The sequence below is a fragment of the Nicotiana tabacum genome, chromosome 4 (assembly GCF_000715075.1).
Source record: "Nicotiana tabacum cultivar K326 chromosome 4, ASM71507v2, whole genome shotgun sequence".
NCBI classification, from domain to species: Eukaryota; Viridiplantae; Streptophyta; class Magnoliopsida; order Solanales; family Solanaceae; genus Nicotiana; species Nicotiana tabacum.
This window is the reverse complement of record NC_134083.1, coordinates 85,219,636-85,244,921: the sequence shown is the minus strand read 5'-3', so window position 1 is coordinate 85,244,921 and position 25,286 is coordinate 85,219,636. Positions and strand designations below refer to the sequence as shown.

At 38.2% G+C, this 25,286-nt stretch overlaps 1 protein-coding gene across 2 annotated transcripts; it reads right to left on the bottom strand.

Moving 5' to 3' along the window:
- Window positions 1-14,777: 14,777 nt before the first annotated feature.
- Window positions 14,778-17,965, bottom strand: LOC107779395 (PRA1 family protein B1). 2 transcript variants are annotated; one of them, XM_075252148.1, is made up of 2 exons: window positions 17,142-17,965; window positions 14,778-15,131 (listed from the first exon to the last, which is right to left on the bottom strand). In XM_075252148.1, the coding sequence occupies exon 1, from the start codon at window positions 17,826-17,828 to the stop codon at window positions 17,172-17,174; it is 657 nt and encodes a 218-aa protein (XP_075108249.1). In that variant the 5' UTR covers window positions 17,829-17,965; the 3' UTR covers window positions 14,778-15,131; window positions 17,142-17,171. The 2 variants fall into 2 exon arrangements, with proteins under 2 accessions (XP_075108249.1, XP_016455316.1); XM_016599830.2 differs by lacking the exon at window positions 14,778-15,131 and adding an exon at window positions 15,553-16,025.
- Window positions 17,966-25,286: the final 7,321 nt, after the last annotated feature.

Genomic DNA, 25,286 nt, shown 5'->3' with positions numbered 1-25,286 from the left:
GTTCCAGTTTCCTATGTTGTTGCTCCGAATTTGTTTCCACTTCAGCCGTGGAGACTTATGCTTCTTCTGTATATTCTCTCATCGACAAGGACGATGAACCTTTGCCTAGTGATAAAGATCTCTTGCCTCAAAAGAAGAGGTCTGTGGATGTTGGTAACGGAGTCACCTCGGCCGTTGATGCGACAGAAGGTGACTTTTTGTTGCGTAAGACGGTGACCATTCTCGTGAGAGATGATATTGAGTCGAGTTCCGAGGTCGGTGGGAGCCGATGTGGATGTGTCTCTTTCTTCTGTGGTGATGGAGACTGAAGGGACGACTGTTGTTGTCCTTGACACTTCGCAGATACCTTTTTGATGGCCAATGAGAAGGGTAAAGGCATCGCTGAGGAGGGCGATGAGTCAGGTTCTAACGTTGATGCGGATGACCTGAGGATGATGGAGGAAGGGCTTACCCAACTTAAGATAAGGTTGGAGGGGTCTACGAGGACTATCGCGATCCCCATGGATCGTGACCTGTTGAAGAACATCGAGGACGTAGTCCCTGCCCTCGGCCCTCTCTATTCCGAGATAGAGGCTAAGACCCTTAAAAAGATATATGATTGTGCTTTATCGAGGAGCATTGTTGGCCTTGCTCTTAGGGTGGGTGTTTGTGCTTCGACCTCTTCTTTGTTTTAGGGCGTCTTTGGTTCTGACTTCTTTCTTCTCTTTCTTTTTTATGATTGCAGACGGTGATTTTGGAGATCGAGAGCACCCGGAGGGAGAAGAGGCATAAAGAGATCTTTGTGAAATTGAAAGATAAGTATTTTGAGTATCGTATCAAGTATCGAGATCTCCGCAGCCGATTACGCAAAGGTGATGATATGCAGGCCCTTTGAAAATGAGTTGAAGGAGAAAGATGATAAGTTGGTGAAGGCTATCGTGAAATGTAGCGTCCTCGAGGGGACGTTGAGGAGTAAGGAAGAGGAGCTTGAGGTCAGCAGGGGCGTGGAAGCCCAATACAGCGACCTTCAAGCTCAAGTGGTCGAGTTGCGGGGGCAGTTAGAAGAGTGTCGACTTCAGTTAGAGGCCCTCAATAGTGAGATCGCCGAGGACCGTTAGGTGTTTGTTCGAGCGGGGTCGAACATATCCTTTCGTTAAGTTGCGGCCGAGGGCCGATAGGTGTTATTTGAGCGAGGTCGAACGTAACCTTTCATTAAGTCGCGGCCGAGCGCCGGTAGGTGTTTATTTGAGCTTAGTCGAACATAATCTTTCGTTAAATCGCGGTCGATGGCCGGTAGGTATTTGATTGAGCTTCATCGAACATAACCTTTCATTGAATCATGGCCGAGGGCCGATAGGTGTTGTTCGAGCGAGGTCAAACTTAACCTTAATACGAAAAATGGGTCCTGATAAATGTAAGTTTCTTATTGCTTTGACATTGTTGCTTTGGTTACATACTTGGAGAAAATTACAGATTTTGGGTGTTGGCTGGTGTTCCAGTCCCAGTCTCAGTCTACCTAGTCCCTTTATTATTTGATTTGGAGAGTATTAAGAAGTCGAGCAATGAAATAGTAACAACGGTCCTACCCTCGCGTACTTCGACTCGAAGTGTTCCCTTCGCCGCCTCATTAAAAACCTCCTTGAGAAAACCCAAATGAGACAAAACTCAAGTGAGAGAAAAAGAGTACGACTTGGGAGATGCTTTTTCTCTCAGAAGTTGAAGTATTTGAGGTGGTTGATGTTCCAGTTGTTTGGTAGTTGCTTTCCTTCCATTATCTCTAGTTGGAATGAACCCTTATTCGCTTTGGCTGTGATTTTGTATGGACTATCCCAATTAGTTCCCAACTTGCCTTCCCAGGGGTCTTTGCTCGCTTGAGTTTTGGATTTCAGTACGTAGTCCCCGACTTTAAGTGTCTAGACCTTTGCTTTCTTATTGTAATAGCGTTCTACTTGTAGTTTTTGGGCGACCATTCTTATGTATGCCATATCTTTTTGTTCGTCGAGTTGCTGCCTTCTACTCTCATCATTACTCGTGTCGCTTTCGTAGGAGTACCTTAGGCTGGGTTCTCCGACCTCGACCGGTATTACTGCCTTGGTCCCATAGACCAAAGAGTAGGGCGTCTCTCATGTGCTCGTCTTCAGAGCTGTTCGGTAGGCCCATAATACTTCCGGTAGTATTTCTGGCCATAGTCCCTTGGCGTCTTCGAGCTTTTTCTTCATGATGTTTAGTATGGACTTATTGGAGGATTCTACTTGTTCGTTACCCGCTTGGTGATATGAGGTTGAGATTATCCTCTTGATATGCCATTTCTCGAAGAAGTCGGCGGTTTTCGTTCCTGTAAATTGGGGTCTGTTGTCATAACTGATTTTCTTGAGCAGGCCGAATCGGCAGATGATGTTTCTCTATATAAAGGTGATTACCTCTTGTTCCCGTATTTGGGCGAATGGTCCTACTTCCATCCATTTAGAGAAATAGTCAGTTAAAACCAAAAGGAATCGTACATTACCTCACCCTATTGGGATGGGCCCATGATGTCCATTCCCCATTTGATGAACGACCAAGGGGAGGTGACTGAGTAGAGGTGTTCGCCTACTTGGTGAATCATTGGGTACTTTTGGCATTGTTCACATTTCCTCATGAAGTCTGCAACATCTTTTTTCATGGTGGGTCGATAGTATCCCGCCCGTATGAGGCATCTGACAAGTGCTCGATTGCCGGAATGAGCACCACAATGGCCTTCATGGACTTCTTCAAGGACGCGATGGGTTTGGTTCGAGCCCAAACATTTCACTAGAGGGCCACCGTAAGTCCTCTTGTACAGGTCGCTATGAAGGAGATTGTATCTGCCCGCCTGCATTCTCAGTTTCTTGGCTTTTTTTTTGTTGCCCGGGAGTGTGCCGTCCTGCAAATATGTGATAATACGATTGCGCCAATCCCAAGTTAAGTTTATGGTTTTTACCTCGATTTGGTATAGTGATGAGTTGAGGAGATGGACTACGCTTTTATCTCCGTTCGTGATGCTTTTGGTAGTTGCGGCTAGTTTGGAGAGGCCATCTGCTTCGGCTTTCTGTGCCCATGGGATCTGATCGAGCTGACATTCATCGAACTCAGGCAATAGCTTGCTGATTTTGGTCTGGTATTTTTGTAACCTTTGTTCCTTGATTTGGAAAGTCCCTGTGACTTGGTTGACTACGAGTTGGGAATCACAGCGGAGTTTCAACCGTTTTACCCCATACTTAAGTGCTAGTCTCAATCCTGCAATTACGGCCTCATACTTGGACTCATTGTTAGTCATATCTGGGCACCTTATGGACTGACGATTTACTTCGCTTGTAGGGACCTCGAGTACGAGTCCCAATCTGGACCCTGATGCGTTGGATGATCTATCGGTGTATTTTGGCACTGAAGTCGGTGACGAAATCGGCGAGCACTTGCAACTTTATCGTCGTTCGCGGCTAGTATGTGATATCGTGCTCGCTTAGCTCAATGGCCCATTTGGCCAGCCTCCCCGATAGCTCGATTTTATGCAAAATGCTCCTCAGGGGGAAGGTAGTGACGACCGAGATGGGGTGGCATTGGAAATAGGGTCTAAGCTTTCGTGAAGCTACGACCAAGACTAGAGCCAATTTTTTGAAGTGTGGGTACCTCGTCTCGGCGTCGACGAGTGTTTTGCTAATGTAATAAATAGTAGATTGCGTACCTTTATTTTTGTGGATCAAGACTGCGCTTACCAATACCTCAGATATGGCTAGATAGATAAGGAGTTGCTCTCCAGGTTCGGGTTTTGAAAGCAGGGGTAGTGATGATAGGTATGCCTTCAGTTCTCGTAGAGCCTGAACGCACTCGGGAGTCTATTTGAGATTGTTGTCCTTTCCGAGTACGCCAAAATATTATGACATCTATCCAACGATCGCGAGATGAATCTCGATAGGCTGGCGATTCGACCAATCAACCTTTGGACTTATTGTTTGGTGGTTGAGTGTTTTGGTATCCCCTCGATAGCTTTGATTTGGTCTGGATTGACCTCGATCCCTCACTGCGACACCAAAAAACCTAAGAATTCTCCCGAGGCTACGCTAAACGCGCATTTCTCCGGGTTCAGCTTCATTCCGCACCGTCTTAGTATGTCAAAAGTTTCTTTCAAATGGTCGATGTGATCCTCTACCTTTTCGGACTTGACCAACATGTCGTCTATATATACCTCCACGGTCTTACCAAGATGGTCTTTGAACATCTTTGTTACCAATCTTTGATATGTAGCCCCCGCGTTCTTCAGCCCAAGCGGCATGACCCTATAGCAATATGTTCCTTGGTGGGTGATGAACGTGGTCTTTTCCTGGTCTTCTTCCTCCTAAGAATTTGGTTATAGCCTGAGTAAGCGTCCAAGAAACTAAATAGTTTGTGCCCGGTTGTTGCGTTGATGAGTTGGTCGATGTGGGGTAATGGGAATGAGTCCTTCGGACATGCTTTATTCAAATATTTGAAATCCACTCACATCCGCCATTTCCAATTTTTCTTTTTGACCATCACTACATTGGCGATCCACTTAGGGTACTTCGACTCCCTGATGGAGTCGTTCTCTAATAAATTTTCCACTTCTTCGCGAACTGCCTCGTTAATGGCGGAGTTGAATTTGCGCCTGACCTATCTCACTGGGGGTGGAATAGGTCGATGTTTAATTTATGCGTGGAAATTTCCCTTGGAATGCCCGAAATATCTACATGGCCGAAGGCAAACAAATCTGCATTAAGAAAATGTGCGTTGTTCCCCACGTATGTTGAATATTCCCCATAGTGTTGTGAATTTAATTACTTGGTATAGGCTGGAGGGGATGGCTCTCATGGGATGTATCCATGGTCGTCTCACTATGGCGTTGTACGCAGTGGCCTGGTCCATGATGTGGAATGTCGTCTCCAGAGTCACGCCGCCGGCCAAGACGGGGAGTTTAATTTCCCCGGATGTCCGTTGAACTCCATTATTAAAATTGGTTAGCGTAATGCAGCACGACACTATCTTATCCTCGAGTCTCATTTAGGTAAGGACTCGGGGATGGATAATGCATGCTCCACTTCCATCGTCCACCATGATGCATTTGACATTGGTATCTAAAATGCGTAAAGTAATAACAATGGCATCATTATGAGAAAAAGTCAAACCATCGGCATTCGACTCGTCGAAGATGATACTTTCTTTGAGTCCGTCATACTGTTTGCGGGGGTGATAGACTGCTTGAGCTTGTGAGTGGTGGTAAACTTCACGTCGTTGATAGAGGCGTCATCGCTACCGTCGATGATCATGTTGATAGTACGAGCTGGCGATGGCGGCTTTGGCGGGCCTTAATGTTCACGTCCTCTAGCGAAGTTAGTTCTCCCCTTATCGCTCAATAGCTCTTTGAGGTTCCCTTGTCGCAATATGTTTATGACTTCTTGTCTGAGGGCGATGCAATCTTTTATTTTGTGCCAACGATCCTGGTGGAACTCACAGAGGGCGTCGGATTTTCTGGTGTTTGGGTCTGATCTCATCTTCGATGGCCACTTCACCTTTGTTCCGAGTTTCTCAAGATCGTAGACTATTTCTATAGGTGACACACAAAAATTATGAGCAGATAACAAGGGGGGCATACCTTTTTCGTTCTGGTGAGTTCCCGTCCTTGGCCGGGATGGACCTTCTTCATAGCGGGGGGGATGCGAGGTGCGGCGACCGTCCTAAAATATGGTTGGTGTCGTTCGCTTTTGGGTCGCGAAACTGGATGGTCTCTTCTGGTGTTGTCCCTTCATTCTTTTCTGGATTCGGCTTGTACCGAGGTTAGCCAGTGAGTTGGTCTGTTGAGGTTGGCCTCGTCTTCTCGAACCTAGGGACAATAAGCATTATGGATTTTGTCCCAAGTGGTTGGAGGATACTTCATCAATCAGCTCAACAGTTTCTATTTGCTCTTGAACCATCTCTACTCAGCCCGTTCTTGAAAGCTGCGACTGTCATCCCTTCGGATACATTTGGCAGAGTCATCCTTACTCTATTTAACCGGGCGAGGAAGTCCCTCTCCCAAGGACTGCTTAATAAGGAATATGTCATTTACTCTTGCTTCGGCCTTCTTGGCTCCAACATGGGCGGTTACGAACTTATCGGTCATTTCCTCAAAAGTTTCTATGGAGAGGGCTGGTAGCTGTGAATACCATATTAATTCCCCTCTGGTAAGGGTTTCGCCAAACTTCTTCAGCAAAATAGAGGACATGTGTTCCTTGGCGAGGTCGTTTCCTTTCACGGCGGTGACGTAATGAGTCGCATGATCCTCAGGATCGGTTGTTCCGTCGTATATCCTGAGGTAGGGCAGCATTTTGAAGGTCTTTGGTATGGCATGCAGGGCTGCATCATCGATGTACGACTGCTCTACGAACCTGCTGGTGTCTCTTTTTGGCAGCAACTTAGGAGCACCCGATATCTTGTCAATTCATTCTTGGTATTCTTTCATATGGTCTCGGAGTGCTTTGTTTTCATTCTTCATTTCTTCCATCCTCTTTAGAATGGCAGCGAGGGCTCTGTCACCTACACTGTTAGTAGTATTGTGATTTATACCTGTCGTTGGAGAGTTTGGTCGGTTGCACTACTCGTCTGTTTGTTGTATCATGCAAGCTCTTGCGGTTTCTGCAGTCATTCCTGGAGCAGGTTTGTTGAGGACGCTCGCTAGCGTGTCGGTCAGCCATGCTTCGAGGAGTTTTTTCACAGCTGAGGGCATCCCTTCTTCTGCAAACGTGGAGGCCTTTTTTTCGTTGGGTTTTACTATGCTGCAGTGTGGGGGAGGCGACCTCTCTCGCCTAGGGGACGCGTTGGGCGTCACGTCCTCGCCTACTATTTAGAAGCTTTCGTTGATAACATTCATGAGGTTGATTGGGAAGCCACTTGTTATTTTTGTCCTTTCTCCTTGGTTGCCTGCCATGTAGGATTTTGTGTGCACAAAGAAAGGAGATCTCAGGGTTTTTAACGTTAGTGATTGGAGTTAATTGTAGACCTAGAGGAAACTAAAAATTTAACTAAGAAATCCCCACAGACGGGGCCAAATTGTTTGACCAAAAAATATAGATCTTGGTTCAACTAATTAAATTTATATAAATGAGGGTAAATATTAGTTAACAATAATATTCCAAAGATGGTGTTCTCAAAAGTGCAATAAATACTATGTAGGTACTATTTTAATAGCAGCGGCAGCACACAATAATATTTAAGAAGTCAAAGACAACAATGTAGCATTAAATATTGATGAATAGAAATAAATGGTATTTAAGTAATAGAATAAACGAGTCACCCAAGAAAGGATGAAATCGGTGAATGTTCTTTCAGACAATGATGAGTGATGGATAATCCTTCGAATATCTGAGTTATTCTCGGATCTGGTGGGAAAGTGTAGATAAGAATCTTAGTAAAAAGGTTGTGTTTGTATGCGTGCAATAGGATCTGATTCTCTCTCTAAAATTAAAGTATATTTTACAAATGAATATCACATGTCCCTTATCATTGTGCCTCTTCCCATTTAAAGAGAACATGTTCCTAAAAACCCTAACACTACAAGTGTAGAGAATATTTACTAGAATATTCTCTTTTGTGTCCTATTTCGAAACTAGCCGTTATAGCTCTGCCAAGGGTGCTCGACCTCGGCCTCGCTGACAGCCCCTCAACTCCAGTCTTGCCGACTCTTCGATCGCGGCCTTCGCTCATAATTAGATTACTTCGACGCGTGGCATCCCAAGAATGTTTTACTAATACCATGTTGACTAAAGATGGATTTTGACCCATACAATCTTGAATTCTAGCAATGACAACCTCAACGACCAACCATCTAAATATGCACAAAACTTTAGGCAAATTTTACGCATATAATATTTATACCAACTCAATAAATACATACTCCCTCCGTTTCAATTTAGATGAGGAAGTTTGACTCGGCACGAAGTTTAAGAAAAAAAAAGAATATTTTTGAAACTTGTGGTCTTAAAAGCTTAAGGGGTAAAAGCTTTGTAGGGTCATGATATTTGTGTGGTTATAAAAGCTTCTTATTAAGGGTAAAATGAAGAGTTTAAAGTTGAATTATTTTCAAATTTAAAAATATATCATTTATTTTGGAGCAGACTAAAATGGAAAGTACCTCATCTAATTTGAAATAGATAGAGTAATATATAGTAACGAATTTATAGTAAATTTTACGTGTTCACGTGAATCCGGTAGCTTTTATTATAAACTCTGTATATGTATAAAGAAATCTACCAAATATCTATTAGTATCTGGCTGATCCCGATTATTATTATTATTATTATTATTATTATTATTATTATTATTATTATTATTATTATTATTATTATATTAATTATATGTGACAGTAAACTAATGTATAATCATTATACTAGGCATACTAAATTGTATTATAAGGTAAAACCATAAGCATACATAATAAAGTATAATTGTAATTTTGTAAATTATGTAGTCTAGCGCATGCCACCTATTATTAGTTAATAAGTTTTGTATTCATAACTTTAATTCCCTTTAATATAATTATAATAATTAATTATTTTTACTTTTAACAATAGTACTAACGATTAAAATTATTTCTTTATCATTTCTAATATACTATACTTGTCTTTTTAATAGTATTTCCGATAAAAATTACTTCTATATGGTTATAACAAAAACCTTTTTTAAAATATTACTAAAAATATGATAAGTTCTACTCCCTCCGTTTCAATTTATGTATCTTAATTTGACTGGGCATGGAGTTTAAGAAAGTAATGAAGACCTTTAAATCTTGTGGTCTTAAGGGCCCGTTTGGCCATAAAAAAAGATTTATTTTTTTTTAATTTTTTTTAATTTTTTTGGAATCAGTGTTTGGCCATGAAAATTTTAAATTTCACTTGAAGTTGAATTTTAAAAACTCCAAAAAGTTATTTTTCAAAATTTTCACTTCAAATCACTCACAAAAATTCAAAAATAGCTCCAAATTGTATTCATGTCCAACTACAACTCTAATTTTCAAATATCATTTTCAATTTGAATTTTTTTTTCACTTTTTCCAATTTTTATGTCCAAACGCCCACTTAAACTAAAGATATGTATAATATACCAAAATGCCCTTGAATTATGTGGTCTTAAATTTGTCATGTGAAAAGCTAGAATTAAAGAGTTATTAAATATAGAAAGAAATATTTTTTTGAAACAAATAAAGAGGAAAGTAAACATATAAATTGAAATTCATTGAGTAATTATTACTCCTAATACATACATATTCAGAATACTTAAATATGTATGCATATAAGAGTTAGGGGTAGAAGTTTAAGCCAAAAGGACTGATAAAGGGGTGATATGCAGCGAACATATGATTTTTCATTAAAAATTAATAGAAATGTGCATATTTAAAATTAAACGATACCAAAAAAAAAAAAAAAAAAAAAAAATTAGCCCCCGATGAATTAAAGAATAAAAAATACAAGACAATCTTACCTTTTTCACATGTCTTGCTAAAGACAAAGGTAATGGGTTTTTCGACTTTAAAACGGTGATATATAATGATAAATTGAGCATTCTAATAGCGGTGAATTTTTGAGAATTGTGAAACATAAAACATTAATTGCGACATATCTCATGGACATCAAGATGTTAAGCAGCTACACATTTGTGTTCCATTTAACCAATAATTAACTCCTTGGGAGGAAATATTTGGAGAGACATTGACCGACTGCCAGTTGAACATAAAACATTCTACTCGTGCTTCCAGTGGTGTTTATATCAAATCAAATATAATTTAATTTAAAGAGTTATAAATTAAAGCACAATACGTTTTATTTAATTATTATTATAAGTTGTAAATATTTATATACAATACATATGTCTTTGCACATATATTAGATCAATAAAAATATCGAGTGCGGATATTTTTTTCATTACCAAATCCTATGATTTTGTTACGCAAGTAATCTTTCAACTTTTATTTAAAAATTTTAAAGCAAAATTGAGGAGCGTAAATAATTTTCACCCAATTAATGCTAAGTTACTTAAACTATACCCTTTCTGTAAACACAAGAACGATTAAAAAAAATGACTTTTTCCAATCATGGATTTTGGCTTTAGTTCTCTTAGAAGGAGGTTTTTGATTCGAATGTTAAACAGTAATTAAAGAAATGGGCATCTGAGTTTGTATAGGTTATAGAAAACCTGTGAGAGCCATTTTTTTACCTGTACTGTATATTATGAAATATGGAGAAGGGGCTATTCATTAATATTGTTATGATTGAGACATGAGATAAGGTTCATAGGAAATAAACAAGACTCTCTATCAATATGTAAATATAGGAGGACCATTTCTAGTTCTAAATTTCAATACGTGGATGTTGACTCTATTAAACTAGCCATTCGGGACCACACACTCCAAAACCATAGTCAATTAAACTAGTTTTATTGAGTCAACAACTCCTGAGTCACTCAAATTAATTCCATTCCATTTTAACTTTTTTTTTGTGTGACATGTAAAAACTTAATTCATTAGAGAGAACACACTTTTATTTACTTAATTATATTTTCAACACGGATTATTTTTATGGGCTAAGTACGTAGTAATTCTTTTTTAAAAGTAATGAGAGGCGATGAGACTCGAACTCAAAACTCCTGCCTACTCTAAGACCATGTGAAGTATATAATTATTTCATCTAAAAACTTAAATTATTAGAAGAACAAACTTTTATGTACTTAATTATATCTTCAATGCATATTGATAGCACAAGCTAGCAAGAGAAAGACTGCTAGGATCAAAGTTCATCTTGATTTCACGAACCCCTTAAACTACATGATTTAATTTAGACGTGTATTGCGTGACAACTTATAGGTCATGGGTTCGAGTCGTGAAATCAGCCAATGATACTTGTATTAGGGTAGGTTGCCTACATCACATCCCGTTGGGGGTGCAGTCCTTGCCCATACTCTGCGCGAACACGAAATACTTCGTTCATAGGCCGGCCTATTGCGTGGCAACCTAATCCTTAAAGCAGTACGTACAATGATGCTAACGCGAAAAACTCCTCATGGGCAAGAAAAACTCTGACACAAATGATTAGTCGTGCTAGTAAATTCCAAATGCCTAATTCGAGGAAAAAAGAAAAGAAAAAAGTGGGTGAGATGGGCTTAGTGTTGTCAAGCTGACTTATCTGTTTCATTTTCCTCTATCATCAGAAACCAGAAGTGAACTAACCCATTGCAAGAAATTAAAAAACAATCTTCCACATAATTACCAAAGGTAGAATACACCCAACGTAAGCTAACATTGCAGCTTCTCAATGTTCTCTCAGCTATATATGACAAATGACTAATCAAGCTTTCAGTTAAACAGTTATATATGAATGAAAGGGAGCACTTGGTCCTTAAACAGTTCTTTCGAAAAAGATTGATTCAATTGTCTTATCAGGGCAATTCATTGTGAGACTGTGAATTTACAATAGGCAGAAATGTTAATGACTCCCTTAAACGTGGCAACTTTTATTAAGTTTTTCCTTAAACTTCACGTGGTCTTTAATACCCCTGAACTTGAAGATTCGATAGTCTTGACCCCCTTAGATGCTGATATGACAAAGAACGTGAATACACTCTCTTTTAGGCGCGTGGGGAAGAAAAATAGAAAAATCAGCTTTCAAGAGAGGTATTTTTCAAATATTAATTGCCACATAATCAAATATAACAATTTATTTATTCCAATTGTATTTCTCGTTGTTTCTCCTTAATATATATTGTATATTTTATCTCGATTAATTTTTAGATACAATGAATATATGTTTCAACTATGTATTTTTTATCTTTTTTTTCCAGTCCAAATCTATAAAAGTTAGTTGAAACTCCATTTATTTTAACCAAATAAAAAGAAGATTTAGCCAAAGTAATGAAGTTCAAATGGCATATTTTTTACAAAAAGAATATATTTATTTTCATGCAACTATTTATTTAAACTACACATTTTTCTTTTACAAGTCAAATTCGTAAATATTTGTCGAAATTTACTATTTTTTTAAAATAGATTTTAGCATGAAAAAAATAATTTAAATAGTTGGTGGAATTAAAAAGATAAAATATATATTTTATTATAAAATAGATGCCACATAGACAAAAAAATCCATGTGGCAGCGCGTGTGTCACTCTCATGAATTATCAGCGTCTAGGGGGGTCACGATTATGAAATTGCCAAGTTTAGGGGGATGTTAAAGACCACATAAAATTTAAGGGGTAATTAAACAAAAGTTAAGATCGTAGTTCTCGAACGGGCAATCGAAAAGAATAATTAGAGATGTCGCAAGCAAAGATCATATAGCCTAATTGACTGCAAGTTGAATGAGCTATGACCCTCTTTAGATTATTCTGTAATATTCCAGTGGTTGCCGCAAGGAATGACGTCATAGCTCCTGCAAAAGTCGTGACATCCAAGTTTAATTTTAGAAATAAAAGATTGAGCAACTGCTGAAGATGGAGCTGCAGAGGGTAGTTCCGGTAAGAGAGAGAAAGTTTGATTGATAAGGGTATTCTGTGAATTGAACAAAAGAGAGTCTGAATGGGTATACTTAGTCGTGGAGCATTCAGAGTATTTGCTTTAGGGATCGTTCCTGCGCATCTCCTTACTTTATAGCAGTTATTGCTCCGGTTCTAGAAGGTATAGCTCTCGCCTCAGCTTTTTCTTTGAAATCGGAGACTATTTACTTTAAGTCACTTGCCAGGAGGGAAAGCAGCAGATAAAGAGCACTATCACCTTACTTAATAAAGGGCTTATGCGAAAGAGAGCGTCGCTTCCCCGAGAAGATAATCCGCTTTCCTAAAATCCCTTGCCCTTTTTTACTACTTTGACTAGCGCCCGGCAAATGAATAATTTTTTCCCAAAGCCGACTTCCTTTATCGAGCGACTCTCTCTGTTGACGATAAAAGCGATGGTTCGGGTTATCTGAAATAAGCGGTAATTTTTCTCAGTCCTAATCCTAATAAATACCACGTGAAGCGCGTGATCACCCAGAACTCTTCTTAACCACTTAACTGACTAGTTTCGCACAAACTCATTTGGAATCTTTGGAAATCGATCCGACCAGTCCCGATAAGTCGTAAATGACGGCTCGAACCTAGTGCCTTTCAACGAACTGAAAGGCCTCTCTTCAACTCCCTCTGAGGTTTGAACTGCCTACCAACTCTTTCAACTGCAAGTTATCCAAAGAATGAATGACTTCTGCTCATCCAAACTGGGATTTTAAGCAAAAGTTAGGTCTTCCGGTACGCTTTCCCGAAGGTGTAAAAGACTTTTTCAAGTTTGAGAGATTGGTCTGGAAGGATCCAAAACGTGATTAAGGCGTATGAGGCCTATACTGGTGAGGTATGCGGCCCTAACAAGGATTATGAAATGCATTTCTTGAGGAAGGTGGAAAGAATTGATTCTCTCTCATGAGGAGTTCCAGCACCTTTAAGAGGTATACATGCAGCAACCTCCTCGATTTGTTGATCCTTCTAAGCCTACTCATCTTTGTGGCTACACTATTCTGCCTTTACAATACTAATTGAGTCCCACAAAAGATTCAGGTGTGTGGCTCCACACCCTTAAAAACAAACTACTCCAAATTGTACAAAAACCAGAATCTGCACTAACTCGCAAGCGATGAGACAGGTCAAGATCATATATCATGATACTATTGTATTACCAAGCATCGATCGTTCACGTGAAAACATGAAATACCACTGCAATCAAAAGTTAGACCAAAATGAATAAACACAACTGCTTTAGAGTATTAGCTCAATAATTTTATGCCACCACTCTGCTTTCTGCAAAATCTCTCCAGGCCGGACTTGGATATATGAACCATACTTGATCTGATATGGAAAAATGCTAACCAGAAGGAACATTCCTAGAATACTAGTTATGCATCTTTCCTCTTTATACTTTCACTTGTTTAAATATAGACAAAAGATTAGCGCTCTAGAATGATAGATATGAAATTCGTACAAGCCTTCTTTTCGCCCAAATATTTAACAGCATTTATTACTATATAAAAAAACATGTTTATCAAAATCCCTATAAAGGTTATGTCACAACGAAAACATTTGATGAATAAAATAAATACCAATTATTTTAACTTTGCACTGATATAATAGTAATTATAAAAGAAAAGAAGAGAAAAAACAAGGGGTGTCCGAATTGAGGAAATAGCACAAATAGCCATTTTAGGACCGCTAATTAAAGAATACCCGAAATTTACAAAATATTCAAATTTTAATCACTTCAGAATCAAACCCAGAGTTCAAGAGCGAATTTTCAATTTCGCGTCCTAAATCTGAACTGAACTGTCACAGCCTATGAATGACAGTTCGAACTTCAAGACCTTCGGGTCTAAAGTTAGGCTTGGCCCTTCACAACTTCAGTTCTTGAGGCTGAATTTTGAAACATCATTAAATTGAAATGCCAGAACAGACTACTAAAAAGAATAGCATCTACAGCATTATTAACCTCATCAATTCTAAATGAGAGGAAAGCTACTTGGAAACTGTTTTGCTTGTGTAAAAACCTTCCCATTTATATGAATTTAATGTGATAATTTGTCCAATCAAACCTCAAACAAATTCTAAGTGCGCTGTATTTATAGAAGCTCTCAGTTTTTATCCAGCTATCTTTCACCTGATGTCTTTCAAAGTGTTTGCTACAATCCAAGTGAGTCTTATTCTACCTAATTACAATTAGAAATCAACACAGCTTCAGTAATGTTCTAAAGTTGCTACTAAACCAACAACTCACAAGATATGAACATCTGAAGTTGCTACTAAGAATTCACATTAATACGATATGAACATCAGTAATTGTTCTAGAACATATATGCATGGTTTGGGAAGTCTTACAGTACCCTGTACTGTTACATTTTGCTAGAACACCAAGATATATGTTGCACTTTGCAGAGAACGAATAGGTTGGGATGTAGGTTTCTAGAGGAACTGCACCTATTGGGAATTGGAGACGATGTCTCAGTTACTGTAACAGTTGAAAAACTTGCCTTACCCAACAGAGGAACCAGACTCTTTAGCATGGCCGTTACATGGAGATGGGACATTCAAGATAAATCGTGCTACAGTGATATGTCATCTAAATCAGCTTCTTCTCTTTTCTGGTTCTAAGAAAAAAGTTCAGTCAGAACCTCACTGATGGACCTTACATTCATGAGGCAGACGACTCCAATTTTTCAAGAAAAATATAACTGATACTACCCAGGTCGCTTCATAATCCTAGATGTTCTTAAAAGTTCACAAGTTGTCAACACTGGCAATATTCAGAGGAGAAAGAGAACAGGAAGTGGTGAAACTGCAATATCAGCATAATATCAGTATTCTAAGAAAACTTAATGTCATAATTTTGAGACACTCGGTAAAGTGATTACTTAACGTAACATCATTTAGATAATAGAAATAGAAATAGAAAGCATTTCCAAACAAGAAGGCCACTCATGGTTCATAAGTCTTCCATGTATATTTTTTTGATAAAGTAATATAAATTTCATTAAAACAAGGGCAAAATATGCCCGTATACAAGAAGTATACCAAAAATAAGTCTTCCATGTATATAAGAATGTCAACATGAAGTTATTCATATTCTAAGTACAAGCCTATCAAATTAGATGCCCCAATAGGCACATAATGCACCTCTTGTTCTTTCTCTTTCCCCCATTCTGACAAGCTATAGCATAGCTTTACTAAGGAGCACATAGCAGATCCATTTAAAAGTAGACGTTACTACAAGAGACAAAGTATGTTATCTAGTGTTGAATCCATCATTTATATAAGTTCAGACTATGTCTCATGTTTTGGAGGTGTTTGTATGAAAAAACTAGTAGTTATTTAGAACATTGAAGCTCACTTACAGAGCGTTCATGGTAATACCCTTGGTGCTTTGGCCCCCTATACTGAACCACAGGGAGGGAGTCCCTATCCAGCTCTTGGTTCTCAACCATTAAGCTTTGGCATCATGCTGCACCCCGAAGTCCAAGTATTTCCTCGCTCATCTCCTTCGTCTGAGATTCAGCAGTTATCATCAACTAAACATTGCATTTTATGCTAATAATGTACTTTATTCTATCATCTCTTGGCTACTCTTAAAAACATTACGTGGTTCATATAAAATAGAACGGAAAATCCAAAGGTAAAATACCAATAACATCACCAACAAACGTCTCAACATATGCTGCCCTCTAGAGACTGCATGCTATCCCAAGTCTCAATGTCACTAGACTAAAAAAGTAATATCAAACAAGCGCTCCTCAACCATGCCCCAAGAACAATAAAATCCAGTTTCCTCATAAATAGTAGCAAGCTGGTCATCGAACCAAAATCAATCTGAGGTTCACCATGAAATAAATTCATGCTAAACAGAGGCAAAGACAACATAGTGCCTCCTCTCCCCCTGGCTAAGCACCCTGTCCATCTACCCCCTACAGAGCTAAAATAGAAAGAACGCTAAAGCTAGCGCTCTCTATTTCTCTCTATGATACACACATACATACCCCTCCTTTCCAGCCAATTTATCCACAACTAAAGACAAACTTAAAACTATTATGAAAATGGATCATGCAAATGGTCATAAAGACAAAACTTATCTATTTGCAAACACATATGCAGAAAGCTAGAGCTACCATGAACATAATCTTCCATGAAAGGTCAGTGTTCACATAACGTTTCTCCCTTACCTAAGGATCAGGTTAAACATCTCACATTTTACCTCCTCCTCCGGTGGCATGTATATCATAGATGCCAGTATTTCAACAGAATAGAAGAGCATGTGAAGCAAAGTCCAACAAATAGATGGCCCACGGGCAAAATTAAGGTCAACACCAATTTTCAAGCGTGAAAATCAACAAATAGGCAAATCTATTACATAAATTTTAACCTTTAATCCGCCAACTTACAGATAACATGAATAAAAATGTAGTAACAAACAAGTAAAGGAATTGAATACAGATCTAAAAATTGGAAATTACAGATCCAATCTAGATCTATAATCTAGATACAAAATTTCTAAGTATTCCCTGCAAAATCCAACGCACGAACTAGTTTTTCTACCAAAGAAATATTACAGTTCAATTAAATTGAATAACTGATTCACATCAAATTTAGAAGCTCCACAAACCAACCTCATAATCGTGTCACCAAACGTGATCCGACTAGACACGAGCAGCAACAGCCGGAGCAGCGGCAGCCGCGGCAGAGGAGGCAGCACCGCCGAGGAACGAAAGGAATCCAACGTTGCCCGGCTCTTGATCATCAAGGAACAAATCCTCCGGAACCCTAAAAGCTCCATGAGCACAAACAATAGCCAGTCCAACAAGGAGTGCAGATATGAGCAGCGATCCAACACTGGTGAGGAACACCACAACAATAGTGGACACTACTAAGATCCCCAGCGTTTCTCGGTCAGAGAAAGTGCGGCCAAGGATAACAACAGGCTGATCTGAGGGTCTAAACAGGTACAGGAAAAACCAGCCACCGAGGAGAGCGAGGAGGACGAGGAGAGAGAAAGGATGAGAGAGAAGGGAAAGAGCGAGTACGCCTGCGAGTAAGGAAATATAATTCACGCGGAAGTAGGAGAAGTTCTTGCGGACACGCGAGGCAGCCTCAGCGACGGAGTCAGGGCGGGCGAAGGATGTGCGATCGAGAAGTTCATACCAAGGGCGGCGTTGAGCGAAACCCTGACGGATCGAAGATGAGAGGCGGGAGATGAAGGAGCGAAATGCGGGAGTGGCAATAGGGGGCTGAGATTGGGCACCGGAAGCCGCCGTTGATTGAGGACTTGAGATCGGAAGTGTCGCCGGAGAAGCCATTGGTTATTCTTCTCCCTTCTCTCGTTTGTTTGGTTTGATTTGATTTGATTGGGAAGGGTGCAGAGAGAGGGAGAGTGCAATGGGGAAATTTTGGACAAGAATAATAATAGGTAACGCTTCCAAGGGCTTCGGCTTTCTTTTTTTTTATATATTCACCTATTTATTCTCGTTTTGTATAGCTGAATTTATCATTTTATCTGGATACCATTTTTAGAAACATTAAATTAATGATTAAAATTTTAATTATTGAAAAATTAGTTTTATCAAGAAAATGTTACATTTAAATTAAATTTAAGTTCATAAATTCAACTTTTTGAAATTTTGAAAGTTATGTAGAATTAATGGTGTATGGTGTCCAGGAGTAATAAATGTTCTTATTTCCCATTGCTAGGAAATTAGGGAAGGGAAAGGAAAAGTAAAAAAGTGAGAAGATATTCACTTCCTTCTTTCTATTACAAAACCACGCAAGGAAGAGGGGGGAAAAATTCCATTTTGCTTTTTTTCCCAGAGTTTCCAAGCATATATATATATAGGGAAATCTATAGAACTGACCTTATTGTTATTCTTCAGAAAAGAAACAACAACACAACAACAACAGTATAATACCACTAATAGAATCTGGAAAGGGTAGTATGTACGCAAACCTTACCCTTACCCTAGGGTAGAGAGGCTGTTTCCGATAGACCCTCGGCTCCCTCCCTACAAGAGACTCCCCACCTTGCTCTTGGGATGATTCGAACTCACAAACTTTTGGTTAGAAGTGGATGGTGCTCACAACTAGATCAATCCCATTTTCTTCGGAAAAGAAAATGTACGAAAATTACTTTTTGCTGTAAAGAAAACCTCTAGTGTTCTATTTTATAATCCATAGCTTGTTAATTGTTTGGCGTAAGTTGACCAATCAACTGATAATTCTTTTTCCTGTGATTCTATGAAGCTTTTCAATGTCGAAGCTAAAGTTTTCCTCTATAAGCTACAGCCTGACCCAGTATCTTTTGGGCTCAACATTGTATATATATTAAAAAATTATTAAAATATAATTATTAATCGAACCAATAACTCAAATAATTAATGAATTTAGTGGTATTTCGAACTCATAAAGTTAAAATATAGCAATGTTTTGCTTTAAGACGACACCAGCATAAGACTGGATTATTGAAGCCCATCTTTAAAGAACTTTTTTCCGGTCGGAGAGACTATAAAGGATAAAGGTAAAATTCTAACTACAGTATGCAATCTCAACCTTAATCTAAAAGTTAATCTCACCCTTCCAACAATGGTTGGCTAAAAAAGCTTAATCACTCAAAATAGGCATTTGTATTAAACCAAGCGATATAAGTTAAAAAATCACAAATTAAAATGAGAATAATGTCATTTAATCATTGATTATGTGAGAAAATTTTGTATAAATACATGTCTAACCTGCAATAGTGCTGTTGTGTTTGGAAAGAAGATAATAAAAAGAAAACCTTGTGCTGTTGTGCCTCCTCACATTGAAAAAACAGTAAAAATCTAAAGATTCTAAAAGAGATTATGATTTAATTTAATTTGTTGTAATTATATTTTTCTTTAGCCGATGGTCTATCGGAAACAGTCTTTCTGTCTTCATAAGGTAGGGGCAAGACTACGTACATACTACCCTCCCAGATCTCAAGTGTGATCCTGGGATCACACTAGGTTTGTTATTGTTGGTAGTAACGGTCGGGTTAGATCGGATATGAGCGGATCGAAAACGGGTAATGTAAAAATGGATAAATTATCTGACCCGACTCTTATTTAATACGGATAAAAAAATGATGAACCGACGAAAAATATGGATATCCATGGCTTCTTGAATACGATCACTTTTGGGAGAATTCCTAATTTTCTAAACTTGAGGAACCCCCAATTTGAGTCTTCACAAATATAAAAGTTAAACTCATTAATTATCTATTTTCTAAGTGGATAATATGGTTTTTATCCATATTTGACCCGTTTTTATAAAGTTCATTATTCAACCCTCTTTTTAATTGACTAGTTACTTGGCACGTGTGTTGCACGTGTATGCTGGGTCAAGTGGTATTACGGTTCATAAAATAAAATGTTAATATTCGTAAAATAAGGTTTTTTAAGTAAAATAATTATACATATTAAAATAAAGTATAAAATTACCTATAAAGATAAACAATCAAATTTTAATTAAACATAAGAGACCGAAAGTTTGTTACAAACAAACACCAAACTTTGCCCATTGACCATTAACTTAAAGCCACACCATAATTCCATTACTGTTATAAATATATTTTATTATGGATGTTCATTTAGTACTCTGTTGTAAATAAGCTTCCTGAAGAAGCTTATCCATATGAGACTCAGCCGTAAATATATTTATCTATTTAGTACTTTATTGGAAATAAGCCTCGTGAAGAAGTTTATCCTTTCGGTACTCCATTATGGATAAATATTACACATGGTAGAAGATTATCTATATCTGGTATAGTAGCAGCTTACACAGCAGCTTAGAGTAACAGCTTACACACCAGCTGTAACACCCCGAAAAATTTCGAAGTACTTAAGTGTAAATCCCGGTAAAGTTTGCAAAGGAAATAATGTTTCATGGTGTCGGAATAGGCTTATGTGTTTGAGGGTTGAACAATGCACCGGAAAGTAAAAGAAATTTTTGGCGAAAAAGTGCATTTCTGCGGTCTATTATACGACCGCAGAACCACTCTGCGGACCACATAATGGCCGCAGAGTGAGGCAGTTGATTGGGTTAGTTGGAAGCAACTATGCGGTCGACTATGCGACCGCATAGTGACCGTATACACATGCAGTTCTTTTGGCTATTTTGTAACCAAATATGCGACCGATATGCGGTCCGCATATCGGTTATGCGATCGCATACCTTGTTCCGGAGCTCCATTTTTGAGGTTTTAAAACCCGGCCCTATTTCGTTAAATACACTCTTTGGGTCATTTTTGAGACATAATCTGATATTTTAGAGTAAGAGAGGATGCCCTAGAGTGAGAAGGTGATTCTTCAATAAATTTTCTTCAATTCTTGCTCAAGTTTTGGAAGATTAAGAAGGGAAGCTCACTAGGTCTTCATCCTAGAGGTAAGATTCTACACCCTAAACCCTAATTTCGAAATCTTCTAAAAATGGGTAACTAGCAAGATAATTTTTGGGCATGAGAGTTGTTTATTTTACATGCATGTGTTATCAAAGGGTGTAGGAAGATTGTTGAGCTAAAAATAGTAAAGATTTGGTTGTGGGATGATGGAATCCTTCATAAAAAGGACATTGAAACCTTATGCATACCTAGTATTTGATAAAATGCTCAAGTGAGCTAGAACCATGATCATCTTCCAAATTTTGATTCAATTTGTTATATTTCTACAATAGATTGAAGTTGTTAAGAATTTCGGAATGTTTTAGAGTTTAAGGAAGCTCGATTGAGGTATGTTGGCTAAACTCTTCTCTTAGAATTGAATCCCACGATATTCATGTAAATTATGTAAGTCCCGAGTGATTCATTATGAAATTGGCTATTCCGAGTAAGATTGGGTCGAATAATATATGTTCAACAAGCATCACAAATGCTCTATTCATGTTATGTTACCAATTGAGAATGTGTTAAAATATGGGCTGGGCATTAATAATGTTTCGACTTTAAGTCAAGTTCAAATGAAGGCTATTATACCAAATTTTGTGAAATATCTCTATGTGCCTTAGACTCTAAATTGCTCACACGTGTTTTACACACCTTGATTTGAATTGTATTTATTGTTGATGATGATAAAATTGATAAGGTGAGCATGAAATACTGAATATGGCCAATGTACCAAGAATGATCTTATAATTATGGCCATTAGTGCCAATGGAATGAAAAGATGTGAAAGTAATACGAAATGCGATGATTGATATAAAATGGTTGATGTCTCAAATAAGACGGCCTAGCCGATTGGGTCGTGATCGGATACTATGCCGCACACATGGTGGTGATTGTGCTGAAAATTGTAATTGAAATTGTGATTGTGATCGATGTCCCTAATGGATAGCCTAGCCGATCGGGTCGTGATCGGACTCCGTGTTAAAGACGGTGGTATTGATATTGAGAGAAATTGTGGTTGATGTCTCTACTGAGATAGCCTAGCCGACCGGGTCGTGATCGGACTCCGTGCTAAGAGTGCGGTGGTACTGGTTTTGTGAATAATGGTATTGTTAATAGTGGTATTGGTATGGTGAATAATGGTACCGGTATTGTGGACAATGGTATATCGATACTAAAAATCTCCCAATGTGAGATATGAAAATTAATTTGAATACTGTCTTGATCTTAATTTGAGGTTTGATGTTAATTAAGGCTTTCATTGATATTATGATAATCTTATTTATATTATTTGTCATTCTATTGAGAGGGTGTTTAGTTATACATACTAGTGCTATTCGACAGTACTAACGTCCCTTTTGCCGGGGGCGCTGCATCTTTCTATGGATACAGGTGGTTCCACAGCAGGAGATATTGATCAGTGATAGCAGTACACCTTCTTCCCAGCTGACTTGGTGAGCTCCATTTCATTCTGGGGTCATGAATCTTTTGTATTTTGTGTATTCTGTTTGAGGTATAGCCGGAGCCTTGTTACCGGCATTATCATTGTACTCTTCTTTATCTATAGAGGCTCCGTAGACATAGTGTGAGTTGTGTATTGGTGCTGGGGAAAGACAAACCATGTTATGTTGTGGTTGTATTACTTGTCCATTTGAGACTTTAAAAATGATAAAACTATTGGAAATGAATTGGTATTGTAGACATGAACACATTTTCGTTTAATTAATAAAAATATGTATTATCTCTATTCGTGGATGAGTTTGGGTAGAAGGAATCTAACAGGCTTGCTCAGTCGGGTTCACTCGGTTGAGCGCTGGTCGCGCTCCTCGGTTTTGGGGGCGTGACACCAGCTTACAAGCAGCTTACACACCAGATTACAAGCAGCTTACAAGCAGCTTACACACCAGCTTGTAGTAGCAGCTTACATAGCAGCTTCCTTTCCTCTATAAATAAAGGAGAATTCAGTTCATTATGTACATAAGTTTGAAGTTTGAATAATATATCAGTTTCTCTCTATACTTGTCTTTACTTTACAGTCTTTATTTTATAACACGTTATCAGCACGAGACTCTACCATCTCGAGAAAATACTTTGAAAGTATCAGAGGTACGAACTTTCTTTTTCTAAATAATTTTAAATCTTTCTAAACTTGAATTTGTAGCCCTGGATATATCGGGCAAAAGCTACATGTCTTGGGTGTTTGATGCCGAAATCCATCTTGATACGATGGGTCTGGCAGACACCATCAAAGATAAAAATCAGGCATCAAATCAAGACCGTGCCAAAGCAATGATATTCCTACGCCATCACCTTGATGAAGGCCTGAAAATGGAATATCTTACTATTAAAGATCCAGTCATACTGTGGAATAATTTGAAAGACATATATGACCACCTGAAGAAGGTCGTTCTTTCACATGCACGTTATGATTGGACTCATCTAAGGCTACAAGATTTTAAATCTATCAGTGAGTATAATTCTGCTATGTTCAGAATTATTTCCCAATTGACACTATGTAGTGATAATATTACTGATCATGATATGTTGGAGAAAACTTTCACCACTTTTCATGCCTCGAATATGCTCCTGCAGCAACAATATCGAGAGATAGGATTCAAAAACTATTCTGAACTTATCTCACATCTTCTTGTAGTCGAGCAACATAATGGGATATTAATGAAAAATCATGAAAGCCGACCTACTGGTTCTTGTCCATTCCCTGAAGTAAATGAGAGGAACTTCCACCAAGCTAAGCGTGAAAGAGGACGTGGCCCCAGTCGTGGTCATGGCTGTGGTTGGGGAGGAAACTCTAATCGTGATAATAATAATGCACCAAAGAGCCCTCCTTACCACCAACAGTGGAAAAGGAAGGAACAAAATCATGAAGCGGTGCAAACAACAAAGCCAGAAAATGCATGCTATAGATGTGGAGGAAAAGGGCACTGGTCACGTACATGTCGTATGCCAAAGCACCTAGTTGAGTTGTATCAAGCCTCCCCGAATAAGACAGAGAAAAATGCTTAAGCAAATTTTATTTTTGAAGATAATTTAGACTTCATGCATTTGGATGTAGCTGATTATTTTGCACTCCCAGAAGGAGAAACAAGTCATGTGATCGGTAGTGAATTTGTAGAAATGTAAATATTTTAATTTTTATTGTTTGTAGTAGATAGTATGGTTATGTAATTGTTGTACATAAATAAAAGTTATGCTTTGAAAATGATGTTTACTATCATATTTATTTTTTTATGTCATTTTGAAGAATATGGATAATCCTCAAATTATGATTGAATCAAAGACCAATCATGAAAATATTTGTGTAATTGATAGTGGAACAACTCATGCCATATTCAAAGATCAGAAATACTTTTCTTATTTGCATAAAAAAAAAGCAAATATTTTTACAATTTCTGGTAATATAAGTTTGATTGAAGGCTCCGGAAGAGCTACTGTATTTCTGTCTAAGGGAACAAAACTTATTATCAACAATGCATTGTTCTCCTCCAAGTCCCAAAGAAACTTGTTGAGTTTTATAGATATTCGCCGAAATGTGTATCATGTTGAGACAAAAGATAAAATGAACGTGGAATATCTTTGTATTACAAAGAATATTTCTGGCCAGAAATGCATTGTAGAAAAGTTACCAACTTTATCTTCTGGCTTATACTATTCAAAGATTAGTACAGTTGAAGCACACTTTATCGTAAACCGAAAGTTTACTGATTCAAATACTTTTGTGCTAGGGCATGGCCGTTTGGGCCATCCTGGATCAATAATGATGAGACGAATTACTGAAAATTCGAGTGGGCATCCATTAAAGAACCTGAAGATTTTTACAAATGATGAATTTTCTTGTGATGCTTGTTATCAAGGCAAAATGATCACTAGACCATCACCAATGAAGGTTGGCATTGAGTCCCCTGCCTTTTTAGAACGTATACACGGGGATATATGTGGACCTATTCACCCACCAAGTGGGTTGTTTAGATATTTTATGGTCCTAATTGATGCATCTTCAAGATGGCCTCATATGTGCCTACTATCATCTCGCAACCTTGTGTTTGGAAAGTTATTAGCCCAAATAATTCGATTAAGGGAACAATTCCCAGATTATCCTATAAAGGCTATTCGCCTTGATAGTGATGGAGAATTCTCATCTCAAGATTTTGATAATTACTGTCTATCAGTTGGGATAAAAGTTGAACATCCTGTAGCTTATGTTCATACTCAAAATGGCCTTGCAGAGTCATTTATTAAACGTCTGCAATTGATAGCAAGACCACTACATATGAAAACAAAATTGCCCACTACTGTTTGGGATGCTATCTTGAATGCATCATCACTTATCCGTCTCAGACCAACATATTAT